The sequence below is a fragment of the Chiloscyllium plagiosum genome, unplaced genomic scaffold (genome assembly GCF_037043375.1).
Source record: "Chiloscyllium plagiosum isolate Xiang-an unplaced genomic scaffold, Cpla_swu_hap1 HiC_scaffold_48, whole genome shotgun sequence".
In the NCBI taxonomy this organism is placed as follows: domain Eukaryota; kingdom Metazoa; phylum Chordata; class Chondrichthyes; order Orectolobiformes; family Hemiscylliidae; genus Chiloscyllium; species Chiloscyllium plagiosum.
The window spans coordinates 10,971,878-10,989,249 of NW_028270186.1; the positions used below are offsets into that span (position 1 = coordinate 10,971,878).

The 17,372-nt window shown below is 41.2% G+C and overlaps 1 protein-coding gene and 1 long non-coding RNA gene across 2 annotated transcripts in view; one reads left to right on the forward strand and one right to left on the reverse strand.

The window, feature by feature from the left end:
* LOC148135694 (uncharacterized) overlaps positions 1 to 17,372 on the forward strand; it is a 136,452-nt gene that overhangs the window by 30,620 nt on the left and 88,460 nt on the right. The gene's annotated exons all lie outside the window — the stretch shown is intronic.
* LOC122543113 (lysoplasmalogenase TMEM86A-like) lies at positions 5,539 to 10,628 on the reverse strand. Its single transcript, XM_043681389.2, has 3 exons — positions 10,423 to 10,628; positions 8,709 to 8,961; positions 5,539 to 6,080 (listed from the first exon to the last, which is right to left on the reverse strand). The coding sequence occupies exons 1-3, from the start codon at positions 10,453 to 10,455 to the stop codon at positions 5,674 to 5,676; spliced, it is 693 nt and encodes a 230-aa protein (XP_043537324.1). The 5' UTR covers positions 10,456 to 10,628; the 3' UTR covers positions 5,539 to 5,673.

Sequence of the window (17,372 nt, forward strand, 5' to 3'; positions counted from 1 at the left end):
CTTCTTCCAGAAACCTTCATAAAATTGAGCTTAGACTTTGTCAACTCCAAATTATTCCTTCTGGGTTCTAACTAAAAGCTGCTGGTCTGAACCAAACTGCTGATACTTCAGGAACCCATTTCCTAACAGTTCTAAACCATCTCCTTTATTCAGAGTAACTGTTTATACATCCAGCTTCAGCCAAGACTTCCGCAAATTGGCCAACTCAAAAAGGCTTCCTTCAAGCTATGGGTGTTCTTGCCTAATCATAACAAAACATTCTGACCTTCAAAACTAAATGCCAAATACCCAACAATTTATTTTGTTTTCTGGTGAAAAAGTCTCCGAAACTTGTGTTTTGAAGTGCAGGTTCACGTACATAATGTTCAATGTTATTTGTTGTCAGTTCGGTTTTCTGTTTTTTGATTTAGTAAGCAGTGGGGTTTCTGTGTGTCTGAAGTAACTATTTAATTTGAAAGTCACATGGTGATTTATTTTAAAAACGTCTTTTAGAGTCATAGAAATGTACAGCATGGTCCAACCCGCCCATGCCGACCAGGTATCCCAACCCAGTCTAGTCCCACCAACCCGGTCCATGTCCCTCCAAACCCTTCCTATTCATATACCCATTCAAATGCCTGTTAAATGTTGCAATTGTACCAGCCTCCACCACTTCCTCCGGCAGCTCATTCCACACACGTACCACCCTCTGTGTGAAAAAGTTGCCCCTTATGTCTCTTTTATATCTTTCCCCTCTCACCCTAAATCTATATCCTCTAGTTCTGGACTCCCCCAGCCCAAGGAAAAGACTTTATCTATTATTCTATCCATGCCCCTCATAATTTTGTAAACCTCTGTAAGGTCACCCCTCAGCCTTCGACACTCCAGGGAAAACAGCCCCAGCCTGTTCAGCCTCTCCCGATAACTCAAATTCTCCAACCCTGGCAACATCCTTGTAAATCTTTTCTGAAGCCGTTCAGGTTTCACAACATCTTTCTTATAAGGAGGAGACCAGAATTGCACGCAATATTTTCAACAGTGGCCTAACCAATGTCCTGTAGAGCCGCAATAGATCCTCCCAACTCCTGCATTTAATACTCTGACCAATAAAAGAAAGCATACCAAACGCCTTCTTCACTATCCTATCCACCTGCGACTCCACTTTCAAGGAGCTATGAACCTGCACTCCAAGGCGTCTTTGTGCAACAACGCTCCCTAGGACCTTACCATTAAGTGTAGAAGTCCTGCTAAGATTTGCTTTGAAGGCAGTCTTTAGAGTAAGTAGGTTTTTTGCAGTGCTCATGGAAATTTGGTTATTTAGATTGTTTTGTGATGCTGCATGGTAAATAATGGGGCCTCAGAGGTTTATGAGAGAGTTCTGGAATTTGGAGTTTGTCAGCTGAAGGGAAACATCCAAAGCAGCCTGGTAGCTCAGTGGTTAGCATTGCTGCCTTATAGTGCTACAGACCTGGGTTCAATCCCAGACTCAGGTGACTGTCTGTGTGGAATTTGCACATTCTCCCTGTGTCTGTGTGGGTTTCCTCTAGGTGCTCTCATTTTTTCCAGCCATCCAAAAGAAGTGCAGGTTAAATGGATTGGTCATGCTAAATTGCCCATAGCATCCAAGGATGTATAAATTAGCCAAAGTTACAGGGATATGGGTCTGAGTCTCGGTGGAATACTCTTCAGAGAGTTGATGTGGACTTGGGTTGAATGGCCTACTTCCACTGTGTAGGGACTTTATTCTATAAAAGCTGAGAGAGACAGAGGGTTTTAGTTTCATTTATGACTTTAGGTGATCAGGTGTGAAATCCTTGGAAAAAATGGCGATGTAGATCAGTTTTCCTGAGAACGGTAGTGTACACAGTGAACTAGGCCACCTTAGAGTGAGGAGTTAGTGTTAGTGCCAGACTCAAACCAGATGTCTTGGAATAATACATTGAAGAGGTTATGTCAATCTGAGTGCATTGAAGCTCAGGTGCGTGAAGGCTCCAACAAGAAGCTATATGCAATTTAAACTATAAGTTGAAGGGTGGTCAGTGCCTCAGTGTTGGCCCGGTCAAGGTTGCTGGTGTTGGTGCATCTTTCTTACCATTGGATTCTCAGGAGAAAGTGAGGGCTGCAGATGCTGGAGATCAGAGCTAAAAAATGTGTTGCTGGAAAAGCGCAGCAGGTCAGGCAGCATCAAAGGAGCAGGAGAATCAACGTTTTGGGCATAAGCCCTTCTTCTGGCCTGAAGAAGGGCTTATGCCTGAAACGCCGATTCTCCTGCTCCTTTGATGCTGCCTGACCTGCTGCGCTTTTCCAGCAACACATTTTTCAGATCGGATTCTCAGGATCTTGCACAGGCAGCGTTACTGGTACTACTGTGGGAGGTGTCTGCTGCAGATAGTCCACGTCTCAGAGCCATATAGGAGGTGGGAATCAAGACCTTGGTCTCTGATCTGATGTTGTTATTCTTGAACACACTCTTCAGGTGGCCAAAGGCTACACGAACATACTGGAGGCAGTGCTGGATCTCTTCATTAATAGCTGCTTTGGCTGACAGGACAGTCCTGAGGTATTGAAAATGGTCAACCTTTTCAAAGGCCTTGATGATCAGGGGTTCGCTGCACCATGCTGGGCCAGGTTTGTGGAGGACCTTTGGTTTGCAGATGCTGAGAGTGAGGCACATGCTCTAATTTGCCTCCATAAAGATGCTGATGGTCTGGAGTCCATCCTCTGAGATACAGAAGCTTCTGTTTACTGCCGTTCAATGCTACTGGTTGGTCTGACTTTGGTTTTGGCTTGAAGGTGGTGGCAGTTAAATAATTTCCCACTGGTTCTGTAAGTTTGCTCTACTCCAGTAGGGAGCTTGGCAGCAGTGAGGTTAAGTGTTGATTGGTTACAATAGGCTGGGCACATTGTCCATATGACTGACATGAAGCTTTCCAAGCAGGTGCTCTTCTCCCAGCTCTGAAACAGCAGATGAGCCCCAGATGGACAGAGGAAGGGCTTCAGTGATACCCTCAAGGCCTCAGTGGCAAATTGTAGGCATTTCCACAAATACTTGGGATTCACTGGCCCAAGACCATCCAAAGTGGAGGAGGAGCATCCAGGAAAGTGTGGAGTACCTCAATACTTGCCATTGGGAAAAAGTGGAAGCTAGATGAAAACAGGGAAAAGGAGTGTGTGGTACACCAAAGCCTCCCCATCTCTCCTCGTGATCACCTTCTGCCATAAGTGAAACCTAGTCTGCAAAAACCGCATTGGTCAGCGCAGCCACCTATGTACACACCATGAGAGTGGAAGAGAATCATCCTCAAGTGTGAGGGGCCACCAGTGAATCAATAATGAAGTTGAAATCACAAATGATTGAACTGACCAAGGTGTTAGATGCATGGACTCTGGTGTGAGTATTATACGAGTCATGTTTGGGTATGACACAAATGCTTTTGTTTCTTTTTAGTTTATAAAGGATGTTTTGTCCTTAGTGGGAATGTACTTGTACTGTATCTTTAAGACATTTAATTTGTATTACAAGTGTAGTGATTGAAATGAGGTCAGCCAGCTTGACCTCCAAGAATCTGAATTCCCTTTTGAGGCAGTTAATCTGGATCAATCAGGGAGCCCTGGCTGACAGAGAAAAAAGTGGCAGCTGAGGGATATTGACACTGAGAGTTGACTCAGAATGAGGCAGTACTAAAGTCAAGGACAGTTAATAAAGGATGACTTGATTGAAGGGATACCGACCTCTGTGGAATTACTTCGTCCTTGATTAATCTATTAGTGCCTTGGTAATGAATCCATCCACCTCTGACAAAAAAAAAGGTAAAGAATCTATATTCACTTTTGAGGAAAGGAATCTAAAACACTCAGCACCCTCTGAGAGGAAGAATGTTCCTTGTCTGTGAGTTAAATGGATGTCCTCTGATTTTTAAACTATGACCTCGAATTCTAGATTCTCCCCCGAGAGGAAACATCCTTTCACTATCCACCAAATCTCCTTGGGATCTTCTGTGTTTCAATTCAGTCATCTTTGATTTTCCTACACTCCGAGTATACAGGCATAGCCTGTGTAGCCCTTCCTTTTAACGCAACCCACTCATTCTAGATATTAATCCACTAAACCTTTCCTGAACTGCTTCCAGCATAGTAACATCCTTTAAGTATGGTGACCTACGTACAAGTGAATCTACACAGTACTTCAGACATGTCTTGCCAATGCTCTGTATAACTAAAGCATAACCTCCCTCTTGTGTTTAATTCCCTTTAGAATAAACCATAACATTCGTTTTCCTGATTACTCACTGTACCTACATTCAACCTTGTGCAATTCATGGGCTAGGACACCTATATCTCTCTGCATCTCAGAGCACTGCACCCTCTCACAATTTATATAATGTCGTTTCTTTTTCCTTATTCTTCCTGCGAAAATGGACAGTTGCACACTTTGCTGCATTTGCTAGATCTTTGCCCACTCAAATGAGCTATTTGTATCCATTTGTGGCCTTCTTAGGTTTTCTTCACAATTCACTTTCCTACCTAACTTTATCAGCAAATTTATCTGCTGTACATTTGGTCTGTTCATCTAAATCATTGCAATTTATAAAAAATAGTTGAGGCCTCAGCAGTGATCCCTGTAGCACACACTTGGTGACATCCTGCCATCCTGAAAAAGACCCATCTTTTCCTATTGTCTGCTTCCTGTTTGCAAGTCAAACTTCCATCTATGTTACCACTAACACCGTAAGCTTTTATTTTCTGAATAAACTTTGATTTAGCACCTTATTTACTGCCTTCTGGAAATCTAAACACAATGAAAACACTGGGTTTCCTTTATTTGCAGCAGATCTTAACTTATTGAAATAACTCCTATAAACAAGTTAAACATGACTTCCCTTTGACTAAACCAGGTTGGCTGTGCCTGATTATCTTGAACTTATGCAAGTGGTATGTTGTAATGCCTTGAAGAATATGTACTAACATTTTCTGAAAGGATACAAAAGCAAGCAACTTATGATCACCACACTGTAATATAGTCAGCACACTGCAGCACGTGATTCCTGTAAAGAGGATGCAGAGGAAATTCAATCAGATAGTGACTGAGCTATGAAGATAGACTAAATAGGCTGGGCTTGTTTTCTTTGATTACTGAGTGAGGCATCTGATTGAGGTGTACAAAACTCTTAGGACCATTAACAGGGTCGAGGAGAAACATTTCTCTTTAGTAGAGGGATCCTTAACTAGGGCACAGTCTGAAAGTAAGGAGGAAGAATGTTTCGAGGGGAATAATTTAATCCACAGGGTTGCGAGTATCTGGAACTCATTGCCTGAAAGGGTGTTAGAGCTGCTTTTGGACAAATGGCTTGTTTTTGTTCTGTAAATTCAGTGTAATTATGTTTGATGGAAAATACTTCCTGTGTTGCAGAATTTCAGTTCGAGCTGATGGGACATGAATGTTCCGTGTGCAACAGAAGTCAACATTTTAGAGGAAATGATTTTGTTTCCTTTGGATTTTTTTGAGAGCTTGAGCTAAAAGAAGGGGAAATGAGGGCAAAAATAAGGCGTATATCTTTGCTTCAGTGAAAATAATTGACCTTTATTTCCAGTAGGCATTTCCTTAATATCTTATCAGCTGCAGAATGACATACACAAAACTCGTCAACACTTCATTATTGAAGACTGGCAACTTGCTTTCCTTTTGATTTTTGATCACTCATTCTTAGTCTTTACAATTGAAAGTGTGATAAACATCTGTGCTGTATAATAGGTAGCTGTAATAATTCCAGCATTATACATGGGAAAGCAATACATGCTGACAGCATAAGTGAAATCAGATACTATAAAAAGTATTCCTCCAATTGTGGCAAACAATTTGATCCAGGACCAGTTCGGACTGAAAAGTGTGCCAGCACTAGCACGCCAGGCCATAGTTCCAATTAATAAGATGTAGATGTAGGCTGCCCACTGGAAGGGCTTTTGGTCCCAGACGCATCTTTTTAGGAACAGCATATATATGGTGCCAACAGCCACGAGGAAAATACCTGCTAACAGGTTTAGAGGTTTTATGCCAAACATCCAGATGTAGAAAATGTGCACAAGTCCAAACATGGATTCTCCTGAAAGAAAAAAAAACTTCCTCTAAACTAAATCATTACATTCTCATTATCTTCTTAATGTGTTCTATTGATGCTTTCACATACCATCTTTCTCTGATGCACACATTTTTAACCTGTGACTGCCAGACGGATAAAGTTGACTTAAAACTTTGTATTTTCCATTTGATTATTTTGGCCCTTCCCTGAAGCAGATTTTTTTTTTTAAACCTCTCTGCGGCACAGCAAGTTTGTTATTCCTCATCTGGTCAGAACAGTAATACTATCTGATGAAATCTTTGTCGGAATTATTTTCATTTAACCTATATTTTCTAATCAACCTGTTCAGCAATGTTGTTACTCACCTCTAGAGCAGACTTGAACTCCGGCCTTCTGGTCCAGGGATAGGGACACTACCACTGAGCCACAAGAGGGCCATGTCAGTTGACATCCTCACAAATTATACATTCCACCTGCTTCACCGGGATAGTAATGTGGATTGGGAAAATGCACTAATTTTCCTTTCTTTGAGCCAGTGAACACGGAGGCCGTTTATTATAACCAAACTGTTTTCTTGACCAAATAAGCCAGCTCAGCAAAAACTAGGATTCAAACCTCAAGCCATCTAATTTTGAAAACTTAGTGCTTAGCTGGCTGATGTCTTTATGTCATACAGTCATCAAGGTCTGCAGCACAGAAAAAAAATACCTTTTGGCTCATTGGATTTGAACTGTTCAAAAAAACAAGCATCTCAGTATTCCAATTCTATTTGCCAACATTAGGCCCAGAGTCTTGGACACCTTGCTTCACAAGTGCAAACCAAAATATTGTTCAAATGTTATGAGGGTTTTTGCCTCTACCACCCATATAGGCAGTGTGTGTCAGATTTTCACCACCCTCTGGTTGAAAAAAATTGTTTCCTCACTTCCTATCTAAACGTGCTGCCCTTTATCTTAAATTTATGCCTCTGGTTATTGATCCCTCCACCAAAGGCAAAGGTTCCTTCCTCTCTACCCTTTCTATTGCCCCTCACAACATTATACAACTCAATCACATCCCTCTCAGTCTCCTCTGCTTGAAGGAAAACAATTCCAGCCTTCCCAATCTCTCTTGATTGCTCAAGCTCTTCAGCCCAGGGAACATCTTGATAAATCTACTCTGAACCTTCCCCAGTGCAGTCAATCTGTTCCGTCATGTGGATTTCAGAATTGCACTAATTACTCTAGCTGTGGCCTAACCAATATTTTGTATGGGTCAAGCATTACCTCCATCATCTTAAACTCTCTGCCTCTGCTAATAAAGTGTAATAATACCTTATGATTTCTTAACTATTTTATCCACCTGTCGGGAAACCTTCAGGGACCAGTGGACATACACATACCAAGGTCTCTCTGATCCTCATTGCTTCTCAAGATCCTACCATTCATATGCATTCTCTTGCCTTATTTGTCCTGCCCATGTGCATCCCTTCACATTTATTCAGATTGAATACCATTTGCCACTGGTCAACCATCCCATAATATAGTTCACAGGCGCATAAGAGGATCAAATTTGTCACTTGCCAGTGAAAAGCTTGAGAAGCTTAGCTGATTATCTGTCTTCAGGCAAATGTGAACTAAGGCCATTCTGATTACAAACAAACACTGTCTGACCCATTTCTTGGATTTTCTCCTAATATTAGAGATAGAGGTCAGATTCAGGGAGTGATTTCAAGTGTGAACTTCCGGTGGATATTCCACAGATTGGTACAGACAGCTGAAGGCATGGCACGGTTGTGGACCAGTGAAAACGGAGAGTGCAGAAGGTGCCAAAATTTGAAAGAGTTGTAGGGCTGGAGAAAGTTTTCTTGGGAACAAACACGTCATGTTAATAAAGATAAAAGGAGTGAGCAATGGTGATGGCCGAGTGGGATTTGGTGTGAGTTTAAATACAGTCAGAGTTTTGGGGCAGCTCAAGTTTTTGCAAGTTGTTAAGTTGGAGGCCAATCAGAAGAGTAGTGGAACAATCAATCTGAAGATAACAGTAACATGGATAAGCATTTACAATATAGAGAGCCAGAGGCATGTGTAGAAGCGCACAATGTTACTAAGATGGAAATAAGAGATTTTCATGAAGGAAAAGACATGGCATTGGAATCCCACTTTAAGAGTCAAATATGAACCAACTGTATGAAAAGAATCTGTCAGTCTCAGATTGTCATCAGGGAGCAAGGTACAGTTCGTAGCTAGGACATAGAGTTTGCAGCAATGACTGAAAACAGTAGCTTTTTTCTTTGCAATATTTAAGTCCACAGTTCATTTTGTGGTGTGATGTTTATTTTCCTCTGGCTTAGTTTTAAATTGTAAAATTGCAATCTTTTGACCACTTTCATTATTTCAAATTTTAGATCAAAATTGGTCACACCTCAATTGTTTCCCCATGGGTAATAACAATCATATCTACTCAGTCCCATAACATCATAAATTTTTGAAGCAATATCATGGAAGTCAGATGGAAACAAAACCCTTCCCTCCAGTTCTCCACTCCATGTATGTCCCTCAAAACCTTTTATATCTCTCCCAGAGGTTTCACTGAAATATGTCAGTAAATACTGTTTAACATTTACACTATCTCTAGAAACTGCAAATCTTTAACCTATTTTCCAGCACTTACCATAGCAATGATATAGCTGTGGAGAAGTGGTCCGGAAGATATCTCCTGCTGCTGAAAATAGGAGGCCTGCAAGGAGCTTTTGAGCTTTGGGATGTGTGTACATGTTTATTTCATGAGTCAAAATGTATGTACACAGAAACAAAATGGGCAAGCATTTGAAAAAGGCCTTCACCCACAAGGGACAGGAAGACTGTGGTGCCAATACAAAGTAAATACAGACACTCAGCAGGAAGGGTACAAATCTGCACAGCTCCTTCAGGAAGAAAACAAATAACAGCTTATTAGACTTTTAAAAAAGCAGCATTATTTCTCAGGTGATTTCTGATATTTTGTCTCAAGTGAATCGAATTGCATAATTGGAGTGGTGTTTCAATTTTGGGCGAATTCTACAAAAGTTAAGAATCACAGAGTATTGTTCATAGTTCTGTTCTTCCAAAAATGTTCAGATTTTTGAACCGTCCGATTATCTCTGTTTTACACGGTGCAGTTTCTTCTTACTGGGGTACAGTTCCACTTGTGCCAGCAGCTCTCCAACGTCCTAACTAAGAGATGATTTCTTAATGTACAAGTTAAAACAACAAATGTAATTCAGCTCTAGTTTACAGTCACACCTTATCCTGTCCACTTCAACTTCTCACGTTTTTTAAAAAAAATTTCCATCATGGGTATCTGATGCCAAATGTAGATTGCAAACTGATGTCCAGACCAAGATTAATAATCTGTTCCTTTGCTAACTGTGGCTCACAGCGATAGACAACTATTTAGTCCATCAGACTGGAGTTCATTGTCTTAAAACTCAAAGAGGAGGTCTGCTTCATTGAACTAATGAATTTTGCTGATGTGTTTTGCCACATTGTGGGAGAATACATACTTGCACTACAATATCTCCTGTGGAAGGTCAAACAAACAAAATTTAGCCTTGGAAGGAAGTTATGTGGTTTTCCAGCAGAACAACAATTAGCAGTAGAGGCTGGGTCATGCTCAGGAACCCGTGAATGTTGATTACAGAATAGGTCTAAGTAAACATAGGAAAATCTACAGAGCGGCAAAGACCTGAGTTCACCCGGCCTGGCCCACAAAGCTGGAACGTGTTGTGCCTCACCATAATGTACACTTGCCAACCAACTCAAGTCATACATCCTCCAGGAGGAGGATAAATAAGATTTTAGAAAAATGCAAATCAAGTGCAGTGGAAAAAAAAAATTGGGAATTGTCTCTCACACTCCTTCAGCTCACCCAAACCAGTCCAGGATACCGGCCTGACCACATTCACTCAGTACTAACTTTTTTTACGCACGGTGATTCCCAGCCTAGCCAGAAACAGATGAAGGGATTATTTTCAGTCAGCAAATCCGTCACTATAGTTCATAAGTCGAATACTAGTCTTCATTTTTCGAAGCATGGGGAAAGTGAGTCAGGGTTCTTGCTGTTGCTTGCCATGCAACGCGTGCGCCTTCACAGAGCACAATTGTATTTGAAATGATTGTTCAGAGTCATCGCAGTCCAGGCACTGACACCCTGGCTCGATCGACAAGGAAAATGTTTATTTCGTAGAACATAAAAGAATTCATTCTTTCAGAAGGAGCGTGGAAAGTGACAGAATAAAGTGAATACCATTCCGAAAGAAGGCAGAAAAGCTCTTCTAATCCTGACAGGGAGGTTACATGGGTGGAACCGACATCCCGCAGACGCATGTTTTAAATAAATTCCTTACTTGAAATGCGACTGTATTCCATTTCAAAGTCATTGCTGTTTGATCGCTCCCAACCGGATCAGTCACTCATAACATGGCAAAGGAACACCACAAACTTCAGTATGTCCACACCCCATTAGTTTCTCTGCTCTGCCTTCCGAGTTGTTTGATGTGAAGTCCAGGCAAGAAGCCGGACTTTATCAGAACTGACTTCTGTACAAACCTGCCTGCTGCGGGCTGCAGACAAGCTTTTACTTGTACGATAATCCACCCTCCTTTAGTGGGAGGACACGAAAGAATCAAAGAGTGGATTGGTCCTTGCAAATTGGCTGCTTCCGCAAAAAAGCAGAACACGTTATGACAATTCAGGAGGACCACAAAATTGTCAGGAACGATAGCAAAATGTAATTTGTAAAGGATGATATCTGACATTAACAAATTGATTAGAGATAAAACAAACTGCAGATGCTGGAATCTAAAGTAGACAGGCAGGAGGCTGGAAGAACACAGCAAGCCAGGCAACATCAGGAGGTGGAGAAATCAACATTTCAGGTGTAACCCTCCTTCAGGACTTGGGGGTGGGTGTAGCGGGAGGTGCAGATAATAAAGGAGGTGGTGGAGAAAGGTCGTGAAGTAGGGATAGGTACGCTATGCCTGTCTTCACCTATCCCCACTTCACTACCCTGCCCCTGCCACCCCCTTTATCTGCAGCTCCCCTGACACCCACCCCCAGTCCTGAAGGAGGGTTACACCTGAAATGTTGACTTCTCCGCCTCCTGATGTTGCCTGGCTTGCTGTGTTCTTCCAGCCTCCTGTCTGTCTAATCAGCAAATTGGTGTCCAGTGCTGAAATGCCAGTTATTGACCCCATATTTCTGAGAAACAATTTGTGAATAGTGTGAACAGGACTCAAGAAACAATAAAATCCCCAAATGTGATTCCCCGTTCAGTCATAGAGTCATACAGCATGGAAACAGACCCTTTGGCCCAACTCATCCATGCCGACTGGGGATCCTAAACTGAATTACAAGAGAAAAGCAAAGAAATTTATTGTACAAAACAGTGAAAAATTTTATAAGTCACCCCACTACTCGTCCCATTTGCCTGCATTTGACCCATGTCCCTCTTAATTTTGTTCTTCTTTACATCATCAAAAGCCTTCCTTTTCTTAACTATGGCCCCAGAAAAGTCTTGAAAAAACATTATCCTCGAACTTTTATAAACCAGAGCATGTGCATCTCTTCCCAGTCTTCTGGATGTTTCTATTATTAACTGTTTTTCTTTATAGTGCTGCAGTCGCACTATAAAGTGGGGTGGGGCGCTGATCTGACCTGGACCTGCGCATCGTGATCCGGTGGGCCCGCTCCGTACTCACCCGGCCTAACTCAATCTCCAACCCCAGCAACTCCAGGAGCCACCTCTCAAGAAATTCAGCAATGTTTTCGCCCTCCTCACGCTCCAGAAGATCCATGACACGTATATTTTCTCTCCAATCTTGGTTGACCTATGTGCCTCTAAACCTTTCCTATTCACGCACGTATCCAAATGTTGGAATTGTACTTGTCTCTGCACTTCCTCTGGCAGCTCATTCCCTATGTGGCAAAGTTGCCACTCAAGTCTCTCTTAAATTTGTCCCCTATCACCTTAAATCTATGCCTTTGAGTTTTTGACACCTCTACCCTTGGAAAAGACTTGAACTGACATTTCGTACTGAAGCTGTACAAGGTGCTGGTGAGGACATCTCTTTATTTTAGGAAAGATATTATTTCATTGGAGGCAGTTCAGAGAAGGTTCACTAGGTTAATCCCAGGGGTGGAGGAATTGTCTGATGAGCAAATGCTAAACAGTTTGAGACTGTACTTACTGGACTTTAAATGAATGAGAGGTGATCTCATTCAATTAAAGAGGATTCTTGTGGGGCTTGATGGGGTAAATGCTGAGAGGATGTTTCCCTCATGGGAGAGTGTCAGAGGGCATCGTCTCAGAATAACTAAATGAATCAAGGCTGAGATGAGGAGGAATTCCTTGCCACAGAGAACTGTGGGGACAGAGTCCTTGTAGATTTTTGATCAGTCGGGGAATCAAAGATTTCAGGGAAAGGACAGCAAAGTGGACATGGGAATGTTAAGGAATAAGAAGAGAATAGAAGGATACAGTTCCTTTAAGTGAAGGCAGTTTAAGTCAGGAAGGGCAAAATGTGCAGGCTTGGAGGGTTGAAGTGCCTGTTCATATGCTTTATCGTTCTTTGGAAGAACATCCATTATCCTGTTGAATAGTGGAGCAGGTGACGTGCTGAACAACCTACTCCTGTTCTTACTTCTTATGGTTTGATGGTTTTCCCAAGGAAGATCAGAAGTGCAGCACTGGAGCAAGAACTGTCCAACTGCAGGTGCCAGGCATCAGGTTGTTGAAAATAAATCAACCAAAATAATACTGCAATTTCACCTGAGATGAGAGCACTCACTTCCATTTTCAAAAATGGCTGCAGTTTGGACAGCTGGATTCTGGTTCATTCACTGGTGTGATTTCAATATATTTTGATATCATTTATTTTGAACTTGTGAAATATGGGTTAAGGGTTAACTTGTAAATAGTTATGAAGCCATACTAAATTTGTTTGAAATACACTGCTGTAAGAGAGAAAGAAATACTGCTAGTCGGGTGATGTTGTTTGTTTTCTTCGGAGCAGTTAGATTTTACCAGCAAAAAAAAACTTTAAATAGTGGAGTACATTGTTTTTGGAATGGAGTTGTTTTTGGCTGAAGTGAGACAGCCAACCTTAAATTGGATATGTCAGTCTTGACTGTCGCTGATATGTAAATCAGTTGTTTGAAAAGAAGGGAGATAGTTTAGAATTGTTAAGAAATAGATTACCTCTATGCAAAGTGTTTAGTTTTAAAGTTCCAAACAAGAAGTGCTTGACTAAAACCTGAAGGGGTTATTTAAAACTGACAAAGTCTCAGCTTGATTCTGTGAAGAAGCGAGGATAAGGTGATAGGATTCTTAAGACACGGAATTGAAGCCGCAACAAAGTCAAACCCTACATTTGATTGAGATGGGAGTTCTGTCTGATGTTTGAGGAGTGTAAAGGGGTGCTGTTTGCCTCAATGAGAATATAGTTTTCTGTGTGTTTCAAGATCTTTACCTTTGTGTTGTATAAATAGTTTGGTTTATTCACGTTTGTCTTCATTTCTTTTGTGTAACAAGCTTCTGTTTTATTGCTAAAAACAATTCTGTATTGTTTCATGCTTGCATTTCAGTGGAAGATCATCTCATTAAAACCAAAAACAAAACAAAACAAAAAATTAACTTTCAAGCCAGATTTTGGTCTGAGAACCAACCTATCAAGTAATAACATTGGTTGGGATCATGACTCTTTGTATTTTTGCTCCATATCGACCCAGGGCCCAGGACAATGTGTTTAGGTCATCAGATTGGGGCAGGAGACGAGGGATCTAGGCAGGAGCACCACTGGGGACCATGATTTCTGTCTCTGCCCTGCCTGGACCTCTTCCTACTCACCTTCACCTCATCCAATCAAAATATCATTCTATTTGCTTCCTTCATTATGTACTCATTGAACGTCCCCCCAAATGCACCTGTACTAGTTTCTTCAACTCCGTCTTTTGTTGTCAAATTCCCTTTCAAAGTATTCTGTATAAAAAGGTGTTACGATGCGGCAGTGAAACCTTCTGCTAATTAAACCAAACACCCAGAAAAGATCACCTTGCCTCATAATCTGTTAAAGTATGAGTGATAGAGAACTCCCAAATTCCACTATTTAAAGAAAAAATATCAATTTATTCTTTAACTCTAAAAGTGAACATTAAACAACAACTATTTACAACTCTGAGCCTCCTTTCTCTTCGATGCTTGTTATCTGCCTCCAACTCTCTAATGATACACTGTTCCAAGAAAAGCCCGTATTAAAATTACATCAACTTAATTTTAAAACCATATAGCAGCTGTTGTCTGTGTCTGTCTCCCTCTGGTTGAAGATTTCCCTGGGACGTCTTAGGGTCTTTTGCTGCAGAGATGTTTCATTTAAAAAAGGTACCTTTGATAAAGAGTGTTTTACTGGCAGTTACTCTGTCAATGGCAGTTGGTCTCACTTCTAACTTTCAAAATGTCTGCTTTTTATTCTCCTAACATCGGATCGTTTCATTGGTTCAAGATTGGGAAAAACAATAAATTCAAACTTCTTTGGGTTTTACTATCCTGGGGGATAATTTAATCCAATTGGCTACATTTGAATGGTTGTCAAAACAGCAACCAAAACTCAGGTATTTATTTCACAGCCAATGTTACATATTTTCAATTTTCCAGTACTCTCTGAGACTGCTAGTTAGTCACATTACAGGTGCCTGCAAGCTCTTGGTGCAAAACAGCTTTCACTCTCTCTTAAAGGTACAATACATGCATTGCTGAATTTCTCTCAGTGAAGTGACTGTTCTTTTTATGATCACAAGTGCTGGTTTCCTCAAAAATTAGAAACATCTTTTTGAGTTTTACTTTGTAAAATCCTCCCTTCATCGTAAAAAGCTCTATCAGGTCATGCTTCTGTGTCTTTCTGCAAAGAAACTATTGCAACTTGTCCAATCTTTCATGTTAAATGTAATCTCCCAGGTCTGGTTTCATTCTGGTCAATAGTTTTTGCATCTTTTCCACTATGCGTTTGATAAAATGATAGCACAACTATTCACATTGTTCTCAGGATGGTCTAAACAAAGTTCTCAGTAAAGTTAATGTAATGTTGCTGCTTTTGAAGTGTATCTCTCTGGAGATGAGCTCAGTGCTTTTTTAAAAACTGGCTTTATTAGCCTGTGTGACTGTTTGTTTGTTGAAATTTATGCCCAGATCTCTCTACTGCTCCTCGGCCACATTAATTGTCAAAGGAGTTTGTAGCCTCCTCATTCTTTTTGCCCTTATATTACCTTGCTATCTCTTTAGAAGAGGTTTGCTATTTACATACCCACCTTGCAAGTTTAGCAATATCTTCTGCAACAGTAATATACATGATTCTTGGAACTGTTTATGCTGAAGAAAGATCTGTCAGTTTTGCCACTATCTCCAGTTAAATATTTTCACAGCTTTCATCAATGTATTTAGAAAGAAGAAGCAGAAATTTGAAGTAAAATTAGAAAACTGAAGACATAGAAATTAGTTTAAACCTGAGAACAGTTGATCTTGGAATACATGAATTTCCTGATTTAATTACTTTTCCTGATAGTGATTTATTTTGAACGAGAAAGGCACTAACTGCATTCCAAGAAGAAGGTGCTGTACCACGTAGGCCTTAGGAAATTAATCTCTCCTGTCATCTGTTCCAGGCTAATAGATCTGCAATATGAAATATTTCAAGAACCAAACAAAGACAAAACCAAATGCATCTGAAAAGAATCTGAATAACTGTTAATTGCTTTGTATTGAACTTGCTGATGTTCAACTTGCTCACTTCACTGGGGTATGATTCACGAGACACAAAGGCCTGAATCTTATGTTCGTTTAGATAAGTGCATTGAATTTTTTGAAGCGATTCTCTCCACAATGCTCAGTGAAATTTCTTATTGCATCTTCATAAGTCCCTCACATCTAGCCCAATTTTATCATGTGTAATTCCCAGAACTATTTGCTACTCACTTGATATCCCAGAATTCACAGGCATCCCTTGAACCTGTGCTGTCTTTAAGAGCATCCAGACAAACACTGTCAGTCCAGAGTTACCCTGCACCCTTCCTGATGTTTGCCACAGACAGAAGAAAATTGGCACCCCACTTTGCAGGCAGGGATCTGTTGCAGACATGAGATGTCCTCTTCCCCAGGACCAGCAGTGGAGACCATGATACCAAACCATGACATCCTTATTTGAGGTTGCTAACGAGGTCAATGTGCCCTCAGCAATGGGGAGACATGCCCAGCAATGTAGAAAGTAGGTCAATGACCTTTTCCACTCCATCAGCATAAGTGCCTTCATCTTCGCTCCAATACCTCGCAATCACTTTATTTCAACTGCTGTAACCCATAGGGAAGGCAAATAAAATATTGACTTTTATTTCAAAGACAATGGAATATAAAAGTAGGGAGGTTTTGCTAAAACTGTATAAGACAGTAGTCAGACCACAGTTGGAATATTGGGAACAGTTTTGGTCTCCTTGTCCAAGGAAAGATGTCCTGGCATTGACACAGTCCAGAGAGGTTCACTCCATTGACACCAGGCATGGAGGGATTCTGTATTAATGGAGAGGTTGAATAGGTTAGGCCTGTATTCATTGGAGTTTCGAAGAATGAGAAACCATCTTATTAAAACAGACAGGATTCTGAGGGGACATAGAGTCATAGAGATGTACAGCATGGAAACACACCCTTCAGTCCAACCCGTCCATGCTGATCAGATATCCCACCTGCCAGCACCCGGCCCATATCCCCCCAAACCCTTCCGATTCATATAGCCATCCAAATGCCTCTTAAATGTTGCAATTGTACCAGCCTCCACCACTTCCCTCTGGCAGCTCATTCCATACACTCTGTGTGAAAAAATTGCCCCGTAGGTCTCTTTTATATTTTCCCCTCTCACCCTAAACCTATGTCCTCTAGTTCTGGAATCCCCAAAAAGGGAAAAGACTTTGCCTATTTACCCTATCCATGCCCCTCATAATTTTGTAATCCTCTATAAGGTCACCCCTCAGCCTCCGACTCTCCAGGGAAAACAGCCCCAGCCTGTACAGCCTCTCCCTATAGCTCAAATGCTCCAACCCTGGCAACATCCTTGTAAATCTTTTCTGAACCCTTTCAAGTTTCACAACATCTTTCCGATAGGAAGGAGACCAGAGTTGCACGCAATATTCCAACAGTGGCCTAACCAATGTCCTGTACAGCCGCAACATGACCTCCCAACTCCTGTACTCAATACTCTGACCAATAAAGGAAAGCATACCAAACACCTTCTTCACTATCCTCTCTACCTGTGACTCC

What these genes read in the sequence shown, in the direction of transcription:
- LOC122543113 (XM_043681389.2), bottom strand. Translation starts at nt 10,455, where the DNA reads ATGACTTTGAAATGGAATACAGTCGCATTTCAA. An exon ending in GGAATACAGTCGCATTTCAA is followed by an intron (nt 8,962 to 10,422) that starts GTAAGGAATTTA and finishes TTCTTCCTGAAG; the next exon opens with GAGCTGTGCAGATTTGTACC. An exon ending in ACAGCTATATCATTGCTATG is followed by an intron (nt 6,081 to 8,708) that starts GTAAGTGCTGGA and finishes TTTTTCTTTCAG; the next exon opens with GAGAATCCATGTTTGGACTT.